Below are 15,880 nucleotides of genomic sequence, written 5' to 3' on the forward strand. Positions count from 1 at the left end.
TAGTGGAGAATGGAAAAGGAGACTGTTGTCGGAGAGTGGAAAATGAAAAGGAGACTGTTGTCGGAGACTAAATAGAATGGATCCGTAATATATGTGCTCTCAAAATATCAGAGAAGACTAGTAACGTTATAGGCTCTCGGTCCAGCACATGGCTGGAACGTATGAGCACATTCTCTATGCGTTTGTTACGTAAATCTTAGGGTCAAATGTCATTATGTGTCAAGTGCATGGCAGCCCGTTACACAAGCTCGGGTCATGACTTGCCATGAAGTATACCCTTTCACGTCGATAATGCAAATAATAGGCTTTTGATTCTGTACAGCTTATGCGACGTTGCGCGTTTCGACGTCATCGCCATGTCTCTCACAGAAAATGATACATTAATTGCAGCGGGGCTGCCGTGGCTCTTTGCTAAGAGGAAGCTAAGCTAAGGTAACCGACCATACGTTTATTCCAGGAGCCAATACAAGTGTAGCGGATCGCAGTCCGCTACCTTCAAGTAATAAAGCTTTAACCAAGGCAAACGAACACTTCTGTTCAAAATTGAAATTGTATTTAATTTTTGTAGTTTCGACAGAGCCGCTAATATCTAAAACCCTTGGTTTTCCTTATTAAGATAGTAATACCTAATTAATATAGTAAAACCTATTTGATATAGTAATATGTAATTACTACTGGCAATCCTGCCACGTGGTGGCTTCTTGTTATGGTGTAGCTTGACCTCTGTGTGATACAACTAACTTGTGTAATGCACACCTATGTACGGTCACACAATTTTGTGCGACCCGCCCTTTCTCACAAGGGCACATGTAACCCCGTTACATTAATATTCCATTTTGTAGAGTGTCCATTTGAAAAAGTTTACGCTTAGGTCGTCTTATTATGGTGGCATATGCTCTTTCGCATCACCTGACCTCATATGTCGCATGTCATATTGGTGACGTAGTAAAAAATTAAAGATATTTTAGATATAAATTACATTTAATGTTTGTGACATTTTTCTTTGATCGCAAATGATCTCATATCATGTGATTGCAACATTGGCCTCCAGATATTGTACTGCATATGTAACGGGTTTACACGTACACTGGTAACAGGGGTATGTGTCACACGAGATGGGCATGGTGTGACTGAACTCGAATAAGAATACGGTACGTGACTGGGTAGCCAGTAGTTATGCATGTATTTAGATTTTACTATATATTTCTGGGAAAATCTATTAATTTAAAATTAGGCGGCTTTGCCGCAGATAAAAACAAATAAATGCAGTATACATTTAAAACTGAAGAGTTTATTAGCCTTAATAAAGGTACTAACTACCCTTGGAGGTAGCGGATTGCGATCCGCTACACTCGTACTGGTTCTTGTGAAGAACGTAAGGTCGGTGACCTAAATTTTGCTTCCTTAAAGCGCAAAGCTACGGCAGCCCCGCTGCAGCATATCTAGATAGGCAAAAAGTAAAACATTCCCCCTCTACCCATTTAAATTAGTGTGCAGTCTCCTTCCGCAACCAGTGAGTTGCTCATTCATACCTATAATCTCAGACATAGTGTCGCGCACACTGCGGCTTATTCCCGATCTCATCGTACAGAATCCAAGAATTTTGCTACGAATTGAAGCCGGGATGATATTGACAAGGCGAATTAAATCCTTCCTCAACAAAGATTGATTCCACTCTGTTGGGATGTAAAACAAAAATCGCGGATAACCAAACCATATATCAAAATGGAGTAAGCTCTGTAGAGGACACACTGAGTAAATTCATGCAAGCCCCGTTGTTTATAGCAGCACGTTTCAGAATTTTATTGCTTCGCATAAGTAACTTTATTTGTTTGACCAAGGGTCTTTCGAATCATGAGTCTACGGTCATGTGCACCTTTCACCGAAGCCACGGTTTGGGAAGCACGATCATGTATACGACAATGACCACCGGTAAGTCCTTTTGAAAAATGTGAGAAACATTTTGGCTCTACCTTCTCCGATTTAGGAAAGCTGACACCAGCGAGATGAGTAATCTTGGCCAGGTGGTCCGCGAAAGTCACAATCATAACAGTTATGACAGGTAGTTCAAGGACACTGTCGCAAGCAGATTTGTTTTAACTGTTGACGCGTTTCGCACGCGCACATACATGTGCTAGTCCACTTTGCATCTGGGTCATTTTTACGTTGATCAAACCGAGCAATTTATCTAAGTGGTTTGCTCAAGAGTTTCGTGTGCTTTATAAAGTATTCTGCTCTTGGGATCCACATTACGACGCACCACTGCACGCATAGCGTCGTGGAAGTCAGTGTAGAATAGGGTAGTCATAGTGGAAATCGATAAAATGAACTCTACGGTATGGTGTTTCTACATGCAAACGTGACATTTTAAATTGAGATGCAAATATACCATTCCAAAAGAAAGTGCATACAAGTCCTGTGTTCTAAGTGTGCTTACTAAAAATCATACAATCCAGCTCTTGCGAGCATGTCGACTTTCAAGACTATTTTAGCAGTCCGTCACCGCTGTAACCGAGCGATTCTCTCGTCCAAAGCGGCGACAAAATTCTGAATCATTGGAGACAGGCGGTCTACTACACAGATAGTGCATCCGCTGTACTTTGGCGAACACCAAAGATCTTGTGGAAAGTCAACGTACTCACGAGAGCCAGCAGCAGACGGGTTTCCCGGGTTAATGTATCAGTTTTGTAGTCTCGTGTGGATACACTGGGCTATCACCCGTATCTTGTGACATAGAGGAAATGCTCTCACTACAGCCTCACGTAAATATGCGGTGCCGTCTTGTTAAGATGGCTCGGGAACCGTTACTTTGTATGACCAGTTGCATTCTCGTTCTCTTATTCTAGAAAGGCCGTAGCGCTGCCCGTCGCTGCGCGCTTCATACCAAAACGTGGAGACCGACCTTGTTGCACTACTTAGTTGATACCCGTTTTATTAATCTCATGAAGACGATTAAAGCAAGAATCGGAGATGAGATACTTCCGATTCGAATTCGCATCGTGCCTTGTACTTCACATAGACTTAATTGGCGCGTGAGCTAGATAATGCTGACTTGCAGTGCTTTAGAACGGGTGAGAAGACGCACCATCGTCACCTAATACCTGAATCTCCCGCAGCTTTGCAGCATTGTACTAACGCTATGATGTCGTGGTCCATGAATGACCAATAGTACCAAGTTTGTGCGGCCAATCGCGTGCAATGAATATTGGAATAAGCTATGATCGCGGAGTCCTGAAAATTGTTAATCACGTCAAGTCTAAACTTCGGCGTGTTTGGAACACAAAAACGGCAAAAAAATATTCGGAATCGATGATTAAATTATCGATTGCTTTGATTTGCTTATCTTTCTCGGCTCCAGACCAGATCTGGCGTGCGACATATCGCTCGCGTATGCTTGGTTAAAGCTGCTCAACTGCTTGACACAAAGGAAATTACTCAGAGGTCTTTGAGTTGAAAGAGACAACAGTAAACGTTGACAATGTTTTTCATGAGCACAATTGTCATGACGCACACTTTTGACCATTGACATGCGTAATGTTTTGGGCAGCAGCTGTGGATCGTCGCTTGCCGTCCTCAAAGAATCGGACTCTGTGGACGCAAGGGCGCATCATCGGCAATGTTGTGTCGGTCAGGGCGGCGATTAAGAGCGATTTGGTACGCGAAGACTTGGCAAAATATGTTGTTTCCAAAGAAACCACTTGCATGTGAATTATCGGTGTAAATGTCGAACTCTGTGCGTAGGGTATATTCTCTCCAGCGACGAAGAGTAAACTTGATGAAAAAATGGCTTCTTGAACAAGCTATCTTAATTCAGTGGCGCTCAACTTCGTTGTTGGGGGGCTACCAAATCGTCAGACCATTCTTCTTGTATAAGCTTCGAGAGGTAGCGCGACTTTGACAAGGTTGTTTATGGATCAGCGCTTACTCAATGTTCTGGGTGTCTTCTAACGCTATGGTCACTCTCTTGTGGAACTTTCTGGCGGTTTTCGTTTAGTATAATTGAACTCTCACTGTGTTGCTGTAATACTTGACAGATGCTATGACAACGTTTCGAACGTTCATTGTCTGCTTGTCTGGATTCATGCAGATACAAGTCTTTAGGCCCTTGTTATCAGTCTTTGTTCAACTATTATCCATAGTTTTATTGACACAGACTACAAAATAAAGAATTGAATAGCTCTTGAAACAGTCGCACGGACGTGTAGTCGGATAAAAGGACCAGCTTTAGCTGGACAGTTGGTGACGAACGGCAGGAGTAAATCTCACATACATTAATGTTGTTAGCTTTCCAAACATTTGGCATTGAAGACATCTCAAATCAATAGCAGAACCGATCCCGCGGTGCAGTGGGATGCTGTTCACTTCAGAACCGGAGGTTCGGGGTTCAATTCTCGGACCGGGTAGAGTGGGGTTAAAGTGTAAAGAATAAAACCCTACAGCATGTGCTTGACATGACTTACACGACTCCTAAAAATGGGTGACATTCTAAAATTATTCAAAGCAATGGAAAAAATTAATGAGGTTTGATACGGATGACCTTCTACAATAAACCGCTGGGTACTTTGCGGTAATTACCAGGTTAGCTGCTAGGCTTGCTCACAGTATTATTTCGACCACTTGATTAAAAAAAATGGTAAAGAGATAATAAGTACGGACTCCGCAAGGAAAATTAGTCACAAACTGTTGTACTTGGGGATACGTTGGAGCGGGAGAAAATAAGACGGCGTGCTCGGCGGCAGAGGTATCGAAAGCGACTTAGAAACAGAACGCGCTTGCTGTTGTCGATGCTGAAATTAACGTTTGTAGCTTGGGCATGAACGTAGACGGCGGAAACGAAAGCGGTTGAATTGGACTTCAAGTGCTACCAAATTTAGCGGTCGGAGGTAAGTCGTGATGTCTTGAGTGGAAAAAGTAGAGTGATATTGATCGCTCTTTACATATAAATACTTAAGATGATGTTTCCTGGTTCTGATATTTGTTTTCTCTTCTAGACTCTATGCTGTTCTCTATCGACGGCTAATGACAGAAGTACAAGGTAATTAGTAATTTAACTAGCGCAAACACAACAATGGTTGTGGTTCTAGCATTTCAAATCTTAATTTTGAAGGTATTGTTCGAGGAACGTTGCATAGGTGTCTTGTTAGAGTGGGATCCATTCAACTACGAATAACAAGTTGGCGGTACTACCACCCAAGCTGATTTTTCGTATGCTGTTGAATTCGTCCTATATGTTGATGGAATCGGATTTGACGAAGCGAAATTTGACTGATAAAAATTGTACTGAAGTTGACCTATGACTGAATCCTAGAACAGCATGTATTCCTTCGTTCAGTCGCCTTAGTGCAGTAGTATATATCAATAACACGAAAATTGAATAGTTTGACAGCCATAACCAATTTTGGGTTAGCTTTGAATTTAGAAACGCACATAACAGTGGCTGTGTTCAAAAGATATTTCAGACAGGTAAATTAGAAAGATATAAAGAAGCTGAACTGCCTCTTGTAATTAATTACCTTGGTAGCTTCTTTTGAGTGAAGTGGTAATATAAATGCCATTTAACTTGAAATAGTTATTAAACTAGACAGATACAAAAACTGAGGTGAACTAAAGTAGTGTGTTTGTCAGATTTAGTAACATATAATTCATAGTTCTTAACCTCTCGGAATTGTTTCAAATATGGAAAAAGCCTACGAAGATGAGCTAATCGATGCCTTTGACGCCACGGAACCTAATGCTTTGATGCGTGCAGAAGATTCTCTTGTCTTACCGCAGTCAAGAAAATTTACTTTTGGACAAATGGTGCACCCCAATGATATTTCGTCGCCATATCCAACGCTCAATAAAACTATCGGGACGCAGCGTCAAATAGACAAGAGGCAACATGATCCTCTACAAGTAGATCAAGATGATCTCATGACAGAGGAAGAAATGCAGAGAAATAGGGAGCGAATTGATCGTGATGTGCGTACGTATCAACAGCGATTTGATCATGTGGCTCAGGCGCTTGCGAGGGAAACGCCGCATCAGCTTCAGGAGCGCAGAATGCGCAAAGAGGAACGATTAAAGAAGCAAGAGCAGCGTTATGAAGATATGAGGAGGCGCTTGCAGCGTGACGTTGATCGTTTAGAAGAGAGGGAAAAGAGACAGGCTCGGATAATGAGGCGACATCATGTGAGCAGAAGCACATCTCCCAGTGGTGACAACGAGGGTCATAGCAGCATCGTAAACGATATTTGACTGGGCAAAGGCGCAACGACTGAATCGCTTAACTAGAACTTGTAGATAATTATGAAAGTGACAACGGATTAGTTTCGCGGATCAGGTAAGCATGCGACTCTGGATCGTCTTTTAGCAATGGCAACAACTTGTCATGCACGACTTTATGGTACGCGTCGACCCACTCAATCTCCGTAGGTGTAAGTAGACTCACGTCGATGAGTTTTTGTTGGATAGGAGCCATCGTAAGGGTCTCAAACTCACAGAAATCGCGTTCGAGTGGACTTTTGACACGCGATGCCTGGTATGTTAAGTCATAGCACTAATAAGTCAATTGCGCGAGGCACCCAATCACGATAAAAAACCAGATTAGCTTGTAAATACCTTTTTGGCAACCATGACACTTTCAATACGAATGCCAAATTTGTTGTCTTCATAGTATCCAGGCTCATTGCTGATGATCATGCCATCTTGGATCTTTAAACCGTTCGGGTTCAAACGAAATGATAATAACTATAGGCAATACGACACAAGTGGTAATCAAATACTAGGCAGTAAGAAAACAATATTAAGATTCTACTCACAACACCCTTTTCATGCACGTTTAGAAATGCACCAACACCATGACCTGTTCCATGGCGATAATCGAGACCAGCCTGCCACAGTGGCGCACGCGCGATAGCGTCAAGTCGAACGCCTTCGATTTTGTCCGGAAAGACAGTACTTGCAAGAGCAATATGTCCCTTCAGGACGTGTGTAAAGCAAGCTTTCTCATAAGCCGAAGGTTGTCCAAAATGCAACGTTCGGGTCACATCAGTCGTGCCGTCCAAATATTGAGCACCAGAATCGTTCAGGTACATGGCAGACGTCGACATTTTTGCACACTCACCACGCTTAGGCGAGTAGTGGATAATAGATCCATTGGCGCCAATCGATGAGATGGTATCAAAGCTTAGCGACACATAGTTCTTCATCTGCTTTCGAAAGTGTTCTTGCTTGTCAGCGACGAGCACTTCGTCCCATTGGTCCTCGTTGCCAGATTCCATTTCATTTTCAAGCCAGCTAAAAAATTTGACCAGAGCAGCACCATCGCGGACGTGTGCCTGACGCATACCTTCAATCTCCACCGCGCTTTTGATCGCCTTTTGCTCCAAAATAATCGACGTGTCTTCTTTGCGATTAGCAGGTGGTATAGCCAGAAACATAGCAACGTTACATTGTGCAGGATCTACCAGAATTTTCATGTTTCTATTCGCGGCAACAAAAGTTGAGACTTCGTTAAACACATCAGAATAGGGTTTGATTCTTACGCCACTTGAACCCAAGTGTTGTGTCACTTCGCTCTGGTTGGCTGCGTTTAAGAATAAAGTGGCCTCGTCCGATGTCACGACTGCGTATGATGTACTGCAAAATCAGAACATTAGAAAAAGACATTGCAAAATACAAAAAATGTAGCTATCTTACACAACGGGGTTGAAATCGACATCGTTGCCGCGGATATTAAAGAGCCACGCAATATCGTCTAGCGCCGTAAGGATAATGGCGTCAGCTCCTTTGTCTTTCACACATTTTCTCAAGTTCTTAAGCTTGTCGTTAACAGAGCGCCCTGTATACTCGTCCGAAAGAAAAGTGACTTGAGAAGAACTTACACTTGGACGACCATTCCAGATGAGATCGACGAGATTTTCGGACTCGTGTAATGCGACCAACTCAATCTTCGTATCTTTTAGTTCCTTTGCGAACTTTCTGGCTGCTTGAACTGAAGTTAAATGAGGATCGATGGCAAGACAACTATCATCAGGCAAATTCTGCTTGGTCCACTGCTCGATAGAGGGCACACCCGGTTCTTCGCTCTTCATGAGCGTCCAGTCATCACTCAGCTCCTGCTCTGCTTGCAAAAAGTATCGCCCATCGGTCCACAAAAGAGCTTGATTGGGCGTCACAAGGGCTGTGCCGTTAGATCCCGTAAAGCCTGTAAGGAACTCACGTCGTTTGTGTGCATTCCCCACGTACTCACTCTGATGCGCATCGGCCGTGTCAACCACAAAAGCTTGAAATGACCGACTTATGAATTCTTTTGACCCATTTCCCTTTGTCTTGCCCAGTAGGTAACGAAGCGGTAGCAGGGGCACAGTCGTGCGGTTCATGAGAGAGCGTAACTCGCATAGCTTCTCGGAGGCCAGCATGTTTGATACTTTGATTACCAACACAAGAAAAAGTATAGAAAGAAGGGTCAATAAATAGGTATTGCTCTCATTTTCTTGCCTAGAATATGTGACATTATAATACGGCACAGGAAGTCTTGGAGTGGTCTCGAGGCGTCAGAATCTGATCCTTAGCCTGTGGGTACGGAATGGTTTCCGGCTCGTGCTCAATGCTCCATCCTGTGCGCAAGGCAATTTCGTCAGCCAACAGCTTGGCAATCTTAACGTGGCCGCTAACAGAATACTGCATCATGGACGCATAATCTTCCTTGACGAAACCCTCTTCTACCTGTCCACGACAAATTAGTACTGAGTAGAGTTCCTTTCAGCTCTTTGTACCTTAATGAAGGTATAGTGCATCTTGTTGTCCTGCTTTCCGACTTGAGAAATGGCCACCCTGACAATCTCTTGCAGCTGAAGCGACACAAACTTACGATTCGTGTCAGAATCCTCTAAACTTATGCAACCATCGTCATACACCATGCAGAAAATGTGCGCGTCCGGGCGATCTACAAACCAAAGTTAGTATACTCCTACCTAAAACGAATAAGGTCTAGTATATCTCTTACAAGAACGCACTTCTAACAAAAACATCGCATAGCCAGTTATCAGGTCTGTCTCGGCTGATGCAGGAGGCGATAAATCATTTATGCCAAGATTTATCACTACGACGTCAGGTATCCAGCTGGACATATCCCAATCCCCGGGTCGAGATGCAAGGGTGTTTTTCCACAAGGCAGGCATATTTGGTCCCCAATCTGCAGAGTTGCTGTGTACACCTTTCCTTTACGTCAAAACCCATTAGCGGCACTGAAGATTTTCAAGAAACAAATGACAAAGGTACCCGCTCCAAGCCAAAACATGTTCTTCTGCGTCAAACATACGCGCAGTAATACACGCGTAGCCGTTATAAACGTTTTCCATGCGGCCTTTCATACCAAACAAGTTCTTGGCACTGCTTACTTTTCCCTCGTTGCCAAAGCCGCATGTATCCGAATCGCCAATAAATTCCATTTTGCGTATAGGTTGAGGCTCTGGTTGATCCACAGGCAGGACCTCCGCATTCTCTTCAATAATAAATCCATAAAATGTGCAAACCTATGCCGGAGCAAGCAATACAGTTCTAGTTTAATAATTAGACCGTCGCATTGCAAGTATATAACCTTAAATGTAGACATCGCTCCTCGCATCTGTGGCTCAGTCCGCTTGCATATTTTGATCATTTGCTCCTGCTGGACGTTCAGGTTCGTCGCCACTGTATTACCAAATCAACAGCCATCAGCAGTTGCGGCGATAATCTCATCTAATATGTTATACCATCGCAACAAGTTGCATTCAGTGACGCGCGAAGAATACAGTGCAGTTTGCCGTTCACGAACACGTTAAAATAGTTGCCTAGTGTATTGCCCAAAAAAGTAGCATTAGAGCTATTCAATCATAACAGGATTTTCGCCGGCAATAGGTCGGACGTCGGACCAAAATGAGATTGAAGCGTGAGTTTCTCCGAATAGTTCCCAAATTTTGTCAACTCATCTCAAGATTGAACCGATTGCCTTTTGCGAATTACAGGCACGTACCATCACCTTTAAGTCGTACTGCGACGCTTTTGGAGCCTCGTACCGAAATTTGAATAGCTACAGCGGGCCAATCAAACTGTACCGTGTTGATCTTAGTCTTCCGAGAAGAGTGTGCACCGTGGTGCAGCACGCGGCCGGTGTACTTAATGAGGTCACTTGCACAGGCCGGTATAAAGCGAAACGATCCGTCCTTATAATGCGCCACGTCAAACTTATACACGTTCGGCGAGGCATCCGCCGGTTCGTCGTCGTCACCTACGGACGTTCCACGAGAGAAGGCAAACCCGCGTATATTTGACATACTTGCGCGCGAATAGGATCGGGGCAGCGGCGACACCGGAGAAGTTGGCGCAAGGTTCTTTTCTTCTCGACTGTCTCCATTATCCATCCGGTTCGAACGGTGTCGCGTCAGCCAACGTTCTCGTGAGGAGGACGACTGTTCCTCCTCCATTTACTACACTATGACATTTAATTTGATGCACAAGAGCAAAATGCGTAATCGTTTCAGAATTATAGTAATTTTATGACATTAGAAGGGGTAAAATTGCGGATCAAAACGATACTTTAGCGCATCAACTTGTCGGGTAGTATGATGCTACAACCATTTGACAATGCCCGAAGATGTCTCTACAGCATTACGCAGTTTGTTAGTCTCATGCATGCTTATTTTAGATCCGCTACAGTCACACTTGCCTTGGCGTCAGGCCAGCGCTTTTTCGACAACTCAAGTAAGCGCAGGCTGCGATATTCATTCCATGTGGTCTGTAGCATTATAAACAAAATCAGTAAAGCATTCAATCGAGCAAGTTGCATTTCCTACCGTATCCGCTTGTTTCTGAGCAACTTCTTTTTCACTTCGGTACTTAGGGGCGACGTCGAACAATTCGCTCACGACGTCTGGCTGCAAACCCATTTCCTGCAATCGCATATGGTCAAATAAAAGCACTTCTACCAATGACTCTGCGATAATGCAACACTTGGATGACGAATGGGTTGGACCGAGAAAACGCGATTCTCCGAACACAGCGGGAGCAACGCATTTCTGAACGAGCGCATTTTTCTTATAGAATCGATTTTTTTTCTTCTGACGAGATACAGGCAACGATACAAAGGAAGGTGAGCCTGTGTTTAACGACTTGAGAAGCGGTGGCATCTGAGATAAAAGGAATCCATCGCGACGTCCACGGCGGTATTTGCGAGCTCGTGTTCGAGTCTGAAAACCCAGTGGCCAATGAGGCTTGGCAATTAAGTGGTGAAATGGCAGTGAGAATTGTTCAATATCTTTATTCAGCTGACGTCGATATATTGTTCTCCCAGTTTCTGTGTCGCTGTCACTACTATCGTCACTGTCTGAATCGCTACCTGTTTCGTCGCTGTCCTCCACTTTTCGATCATCTCGATCGGAGCTTTGTCGCGCACTTCGACGACTAAGTGGTGCATTATTAAAATTCTGGTACACTGAACAACTTCCCTTCCACAAAACGATTAGAAAACGCGGCTGCTCGTTTTGTTCAAGTAAAATTTCGCCTTTGCGATACCGTTTTCGTTCCGATATCCCTACAATATGACCAAGTTCGCTTGTGGGTAGCAGACGGAATCCACGTAATTGCTGTAAGAAAGCAAAAATGTCGTGGTTTATCTGGGATGTCACGGCTCGAATCGTCGCTTCGTATACATCTGGCCACAAAATTCCAATTTCAGCGCTTTCGTCAGCAATGAGTGACGCTTGGGTCGATATAGTAAAGCCAGCACATCCAAAAACTGAGCCAGTCCCAAGATGATGAGTTGTCACGGTCGAATTAAAATCGGTGACACCGAATTGTCGGCGGATGCTAAGTCTTCCTTCCAAAAGCACATAAAAGTTTTGAGAATGCATTTCTCCCAACACGAAACGCTTGCCGCAAGCAATTACATCATAGTCCATGGATTGTGCTACTCGTACTAGCATTTCATGTGGAAAGTCTTGAAAAAACAAAAGCGTTTGCAGTCTAGCAACGATTGCACTCAGCATCTGGCCACAGCGCTCTGTTGGTGGACACGCCAATGCCAGCTTGTCTGGGGTGGGCTTTCCAAACAAATGCGCGTAAAGTCCGTCCTCAAGTTCACTCGTACTGAGCGCCCCTTTATTATGTCGCAGGACATATGAGGAGGGCGGTGAATCTGACATTGTGTCCTGGTTACTTAGCGTACTTTCGGAAGTATAGAGAGTACTCCGGACAAATAATGGTCCAGACACAGACTTAAAATTAATTTCACGTCTGTCGTATTCGCTCTGTGCTTGTGCATAGTGCCCCATCCGCCGATAAATTAGTCCACGATTCTGCAAATATTTATCGTTATGTGGCTCAACTGTCAAAGCCTGTGATAGTGCTTCTAAGGCAAGAGCATCTTTGCCAAGCTTCAGTCGGGCTACACTAAGATTGAAAAGAGCTTCATGCATCGAAGGGTCAATCTGAAGACATGCGAGAAAATCCGCTTCAGCCCGCGCATGATTTCCACAAATATCGTACAGAGCTCCTCGAAGTAGTCGTGCTAGCTTTTCCAATGTTAAATTTGGACTTCCTAGCGCACGATCACAATGCAAAAGGGCCTCATCATATCGCTGCTCACAGTACAGCATGTAAGCTTTCCCTATTAAAAGGTCACGCCCTTGTGCACGCGGATCAATGACAACGCAGTGATTTAGCAAGGGGTCTTGGGGTACTGGCCCAGATGGTCCCGTAACATACTTCTGCTCATAAAGATGTCGACCGATTCGCGTCTGTAGTTCATGTGGCCGTGTGTATATCAGCTTACTCAATTGCTTTGGAGAGGGCAACGGGGGTATGGTCTTTGTCACAGTTAATTGTCCTTCACCAGGAGACAAAGATGAATTGCACCTTGACAATGGCGTTGCTGTTATTTCTGAAGATGCAGGATTTGATTTAAGATGAACGCCAAGAACAGAATGTGGGATGGACTCGCGAGTTGTTTGTAGTGCCTCCAGTTGCCTAAGACACTGTTTTCGTTGGTTAAGACTGAGCTCCAGTAGCATTTTTGGTCGGTCGAATGTCACTGTACTCGGTCGAGCAGATGGTGCTTCAGTCATTGGCAGTCGCTTCATCCCAGGAGCCGATCCCGTCGTAACCGTCCGTGTTTTCGTAGCGTGTAAAAGCTCGTGTTGCTCTACTTGCGGTGATACCGATGGAATATGACTAGAAGCTCTACTCTTCTGGTCTTCTTGAGCCATTTCGCGACACCGCGAGAGCTCATTCTGTACAAGAGTAACCGATCGCAAGATTTTGGCAATCCGATCAGTCATCACGTCGGATCCAAGTCCTTCTTCAAAAAAACCACATACTCCCCCCTGCTGGAGTGCCCGAGCCAGCAGCTTTTGCACTTCATGATCAGTATCGAAAGAAGTAGCAACAATTGCCGCTACCGGTGTTCGGAAACACATACGCTTCATTTCTTGCAGAAAAGTGAGTGCTGAACTGGTTGCTGCTGTTTGGTCATGTCCAATTTCAAGCCTTAACAAGGTAAGATTTATCTGGAATAGCGCTATCAACGCAAATGCCCGTTCATTGTTTGGCGCGACGAAGATTTCAAATCGCTGCTCAAGCTCATCAGCAAGGTTTTCACGTCGCATCATTTCTGGATCCACCAGCAAAATGCGATAGTGACTTTTCGTAAAAGGATCAAGGACTACTGACCGTTTGTCAAGACCATGCTGAAAGCCTCTCGTCCGTCGATCAACTTGCAGGGCTCGACTTTTCTTGATTTTTGTCAAAAATCGTTTGCCGGCTGTCGTAAATTGCGTGTTAAAGATCGCTTCATTAGGGCGTGATCTGGGTTGCTCAGCGCTATTTGGTTGAGAATTCAGAGGGGACTTTGTCGCTTTTGCCCCTGCCCGTAGCTTGGCGGCAAACGCACTGGACATCATATTGAACGATCTGAATGACGCAGCGACCCTAGACCTCTATGGATGAGTGCGAATAACTTTCAAAAACACTAAGAATAGCTGGCTAGCAAAAATGAGACGGTTAATGGATTTTGTCCCCGCATAAGGATATATCATGATCACCTTGCAAAACTGTCAGTATGATATTGGAACGGTCAGCCATGGTAACACGCACCTCAAATATTGAAAATAGTAAACAACATCTTGTGTGAAGGTTGCGCAGGAACCTGGACGGTCACGTGTAAGACAACTTTGTCTTAACAAAAAGCTCTTTCATTATTCAAGCAATGCTTGACTTGATATATTTGCAGCCACCAATATAAAGCTTCCTGCTTCCGATCGCATTTGAAGGCTCTGTCGCCGAATTAGTCACTCTGCGCGTCATGTTGAGTAAATGTTTGCTTGTTGACTAACAACAACATACAGATGAGATTTTGCCATTGCACAGCCACAAGTCCCATCAATTACAAGGACATCTGTCTGGGTATGTCACCGACTCCAAACCAGGCCAAACGGCACGTTGAGAAAGTGGAGAGATTACATGTCCATACGCTCCATGCAAAAGGTTTCATCTATTGAAACGCACCCTCTTAAGATTTTGGTGATCATGCCTTGTTAGATTACCGATAATTTCGGATTTGGATCATAATAGCTACCCTGTGGAATCGTTGAGACATCAGTCGACATTGCCTGGCGCTAATCATAGTGGTCTTTGAACGCTGTTGGTTTGAATTTAGGTAATGAGAAATCAATCGACAGTCTGGAACCCTTTTCTGCCAACGTTCTCAAAGCCATCCGGATACATTAACATTGAGACCACGACCTGTTTTGTACCCTTGATACTGACTGTGAGCTTGTATTCCTCGTCTGGTAGGTAGCAGATGTAGTCTTTGAAGATCATGGGACCATCGCATCACCTTGCCACTCCTCCTTGAGCATTGCGGCGGTCTAATTGGCTACATCAGTGCCGGAATCTCGTGGTGATTACTCGTACTATGTTCTTTGAGGTAGTTTTCGCAGTTAAACGCAATATAGCCACTGTACGGGTCCATCTACTAATATCAAAAGTCTGAATTAAAATTCGATGCAATCTAGTAAAACCATGCACACGTACCTTAGCTAACTGATAGGTAGTTGGATCAGGTTGTTGATGAGTCGAGCCTTTTTCGCTGAATTCTCACAGGAGATCATTAAGCTCGACTAACACGTGTAAGGTAAACTTTTCAATCCTGCTCATAATAAAGTTGTTGTTCAGCACATACTGGACCTCTTTGTTCTTGCTCTATCCATTCCAGATCATTTTAAGCTACATATTTTGATTAATCATCGCTCAGCATCACCCTCTCATCGAGTGTTCGGTTCAGCCTCTAAAGAAAGATCAAAAATCTGGCCTTGGGAAAGAAGTAAGTTCGGAAGATCTTCAAACGGTGGAAGTTTTACCGATTCAACATAGGTGTGTATACGACAGTTATCTTTTCTACTAGAGTAGCAACTTATCAGCTTACGAGCTGGTTTTTCTCGTTATACATCTTTTATTTTGTTTGATGGTATTGTTTAGTTGTAAAATAAATTCCAGCGAGATTATCCCTATATCAATCACCTTTCAGTTCCCGGCTGTCGGTCAAAACGTTTGTGTTTCATCGTTGCCCCCTACTTTCTAATATTTCTATTCCTGTTTGTGGAGTATCACATTTTGGTTGTCACGCTATCTCCGACCATATACTGTAAATTTTGGGTCCATTGTTCAAGCACTGCCCGCTTTTCTCCAAAATGTACTTATAAACTTCGACGACAATTCATAAGTTTTTGAATGGTACGTTTTGCAAACGTTGCACCGCCATTGTTAGTGTATGATTATTACTGGATCACCTGATTTAGATAAATTGTATGGTGGCACCCACATTCCAATTGATTGGCTGGAATTTCGAATGGATAGAACGTCC

At 43.9% G+C, this 15,880-nt stretch overlaps 5 protein-coding genes across 5 annotated transcripts; 2 read left to right on the forward strand and 3 right to left on the reverse strand.

Annotated features, from left to right (window-relative positions):
• Positions 1–2,942: 2,942 nt before the first annotated feature.
• PHALS_07295 (uncharacterized protein) lies at positions 2,943–5,043 on the forward strand (the record flags this gene model as incomplete). The annotated part of the gene is made up of 9 exons (XM_024720737.1): positions 2,943–2,999; positions 3,059–3,071; positions 3,170–3,397; positions 3,460–3,465; positions 3,551–3,654; positions 3,742–3,766; positions 4,674–4,741; positions 4,807–4,883; positions 4,992–5,043. 9 exons carry the CDS (start codon positions 2,943–2,945, stop codon positions 5,041–5,043), a joined length of 630 nt encoding a protein of 209 aa, XP_024585906.1.
• A 633-nt stretch (positions 5,044–5,676) lies between these two features.
• Positions 5,677–6,237, forward strand: PHALS_07296 (uncharacterized protein; the record flags this gene model as incomplete). The annotated part of the gene is made up of 1 exon (XM_024720738.1): positions 5,677–6,237. The coding sequence occupies one exon, from the start codon at positions 5,677–5,679 to the stop codon at positions 6,235–6,237; it is 561 nt and encodes a 186-aa protein (XP_024585907.1).
• A 49-nt stretch (positions 6,238–6,286) lies between these two features.
• PHALS_07297 (xaapro aminopeptidase) lies at positions 6,287–8,402 on the reverse strand (the record flags this gene model as incomplete). The annotated part of the gene is made up of 5 exons (XM_024720739.1): positions 6,287–6,517; positions 6,601–6,729; positions 6,801–7,620; positions 7,681–7,796; positions 7,866–8,402. 5 exons carry the CDS (start codon positions 8,400–8,402, stop codon positions 6,287–6,289), a joined length of 1,833 nt encoding a protein of 610 aa, XP_024585908.1.
• Positions 8,403–8,496: 94 nt separating this feature from the next.
• PHALS_07298 (acetylxylan esterase) lies at positions 8,497–10,448 on the reverse strand (the record flags this gene model as incomplete). Its single annotated transcript, XM_024720740.1, has 7 exons — positions 8,497–8,709; positions 8,760–8,929; positions 8,990–9,204; positions 9,265–9,518; positions 9,584–9,675; positions 9,738–9,815; positions 9,998–10,448. The coding sequence occupies 7 exons, from the start codon at positions 10,446–10,448 to the stop codon at positions 8,497–8,499; spliced, it is 1,473 nt and encodes a 490-aa protein (XP_024585909.1).
• A 113-nt stretch (positions 10,449–10,561) lies between these two features.
• Positions 10,562–13,919, reverse strand: PHALS_07299 (tetratricopeptide repeat protein; the record flags this gene model as incomplete). The annotated part of the gene is made up of 3 exons (XM_024720741.1): positions 10,562–10,624; positions 10,691–10,759; positions 10,818–13,919. 3 exons carry the CDS (start codon positions 13,917–13,919, stop codon positions 10,562–10,564), a joined length of 3,234 nt encoding a protein of 1,077 aa, XP_024585910.1.
• Positions 13,920–15,880: the final 1,961 nt, after the last annotated feature.

The sequence above is a fragment of the Plasmopara halstedii genome (assembly GCF_900000015.1).
Source record: "Plasmopara halstedii genome assembly, contig: Scaffold_3095, whole genome shotgun sequence".
NCBI classification, from domain to species: domain Eukaryota; phylum Oomycota; class Peronosporomycetes; order Peronosporales; family Peronosporaceae; genus Plasmopara; species Plasmopara halstedii.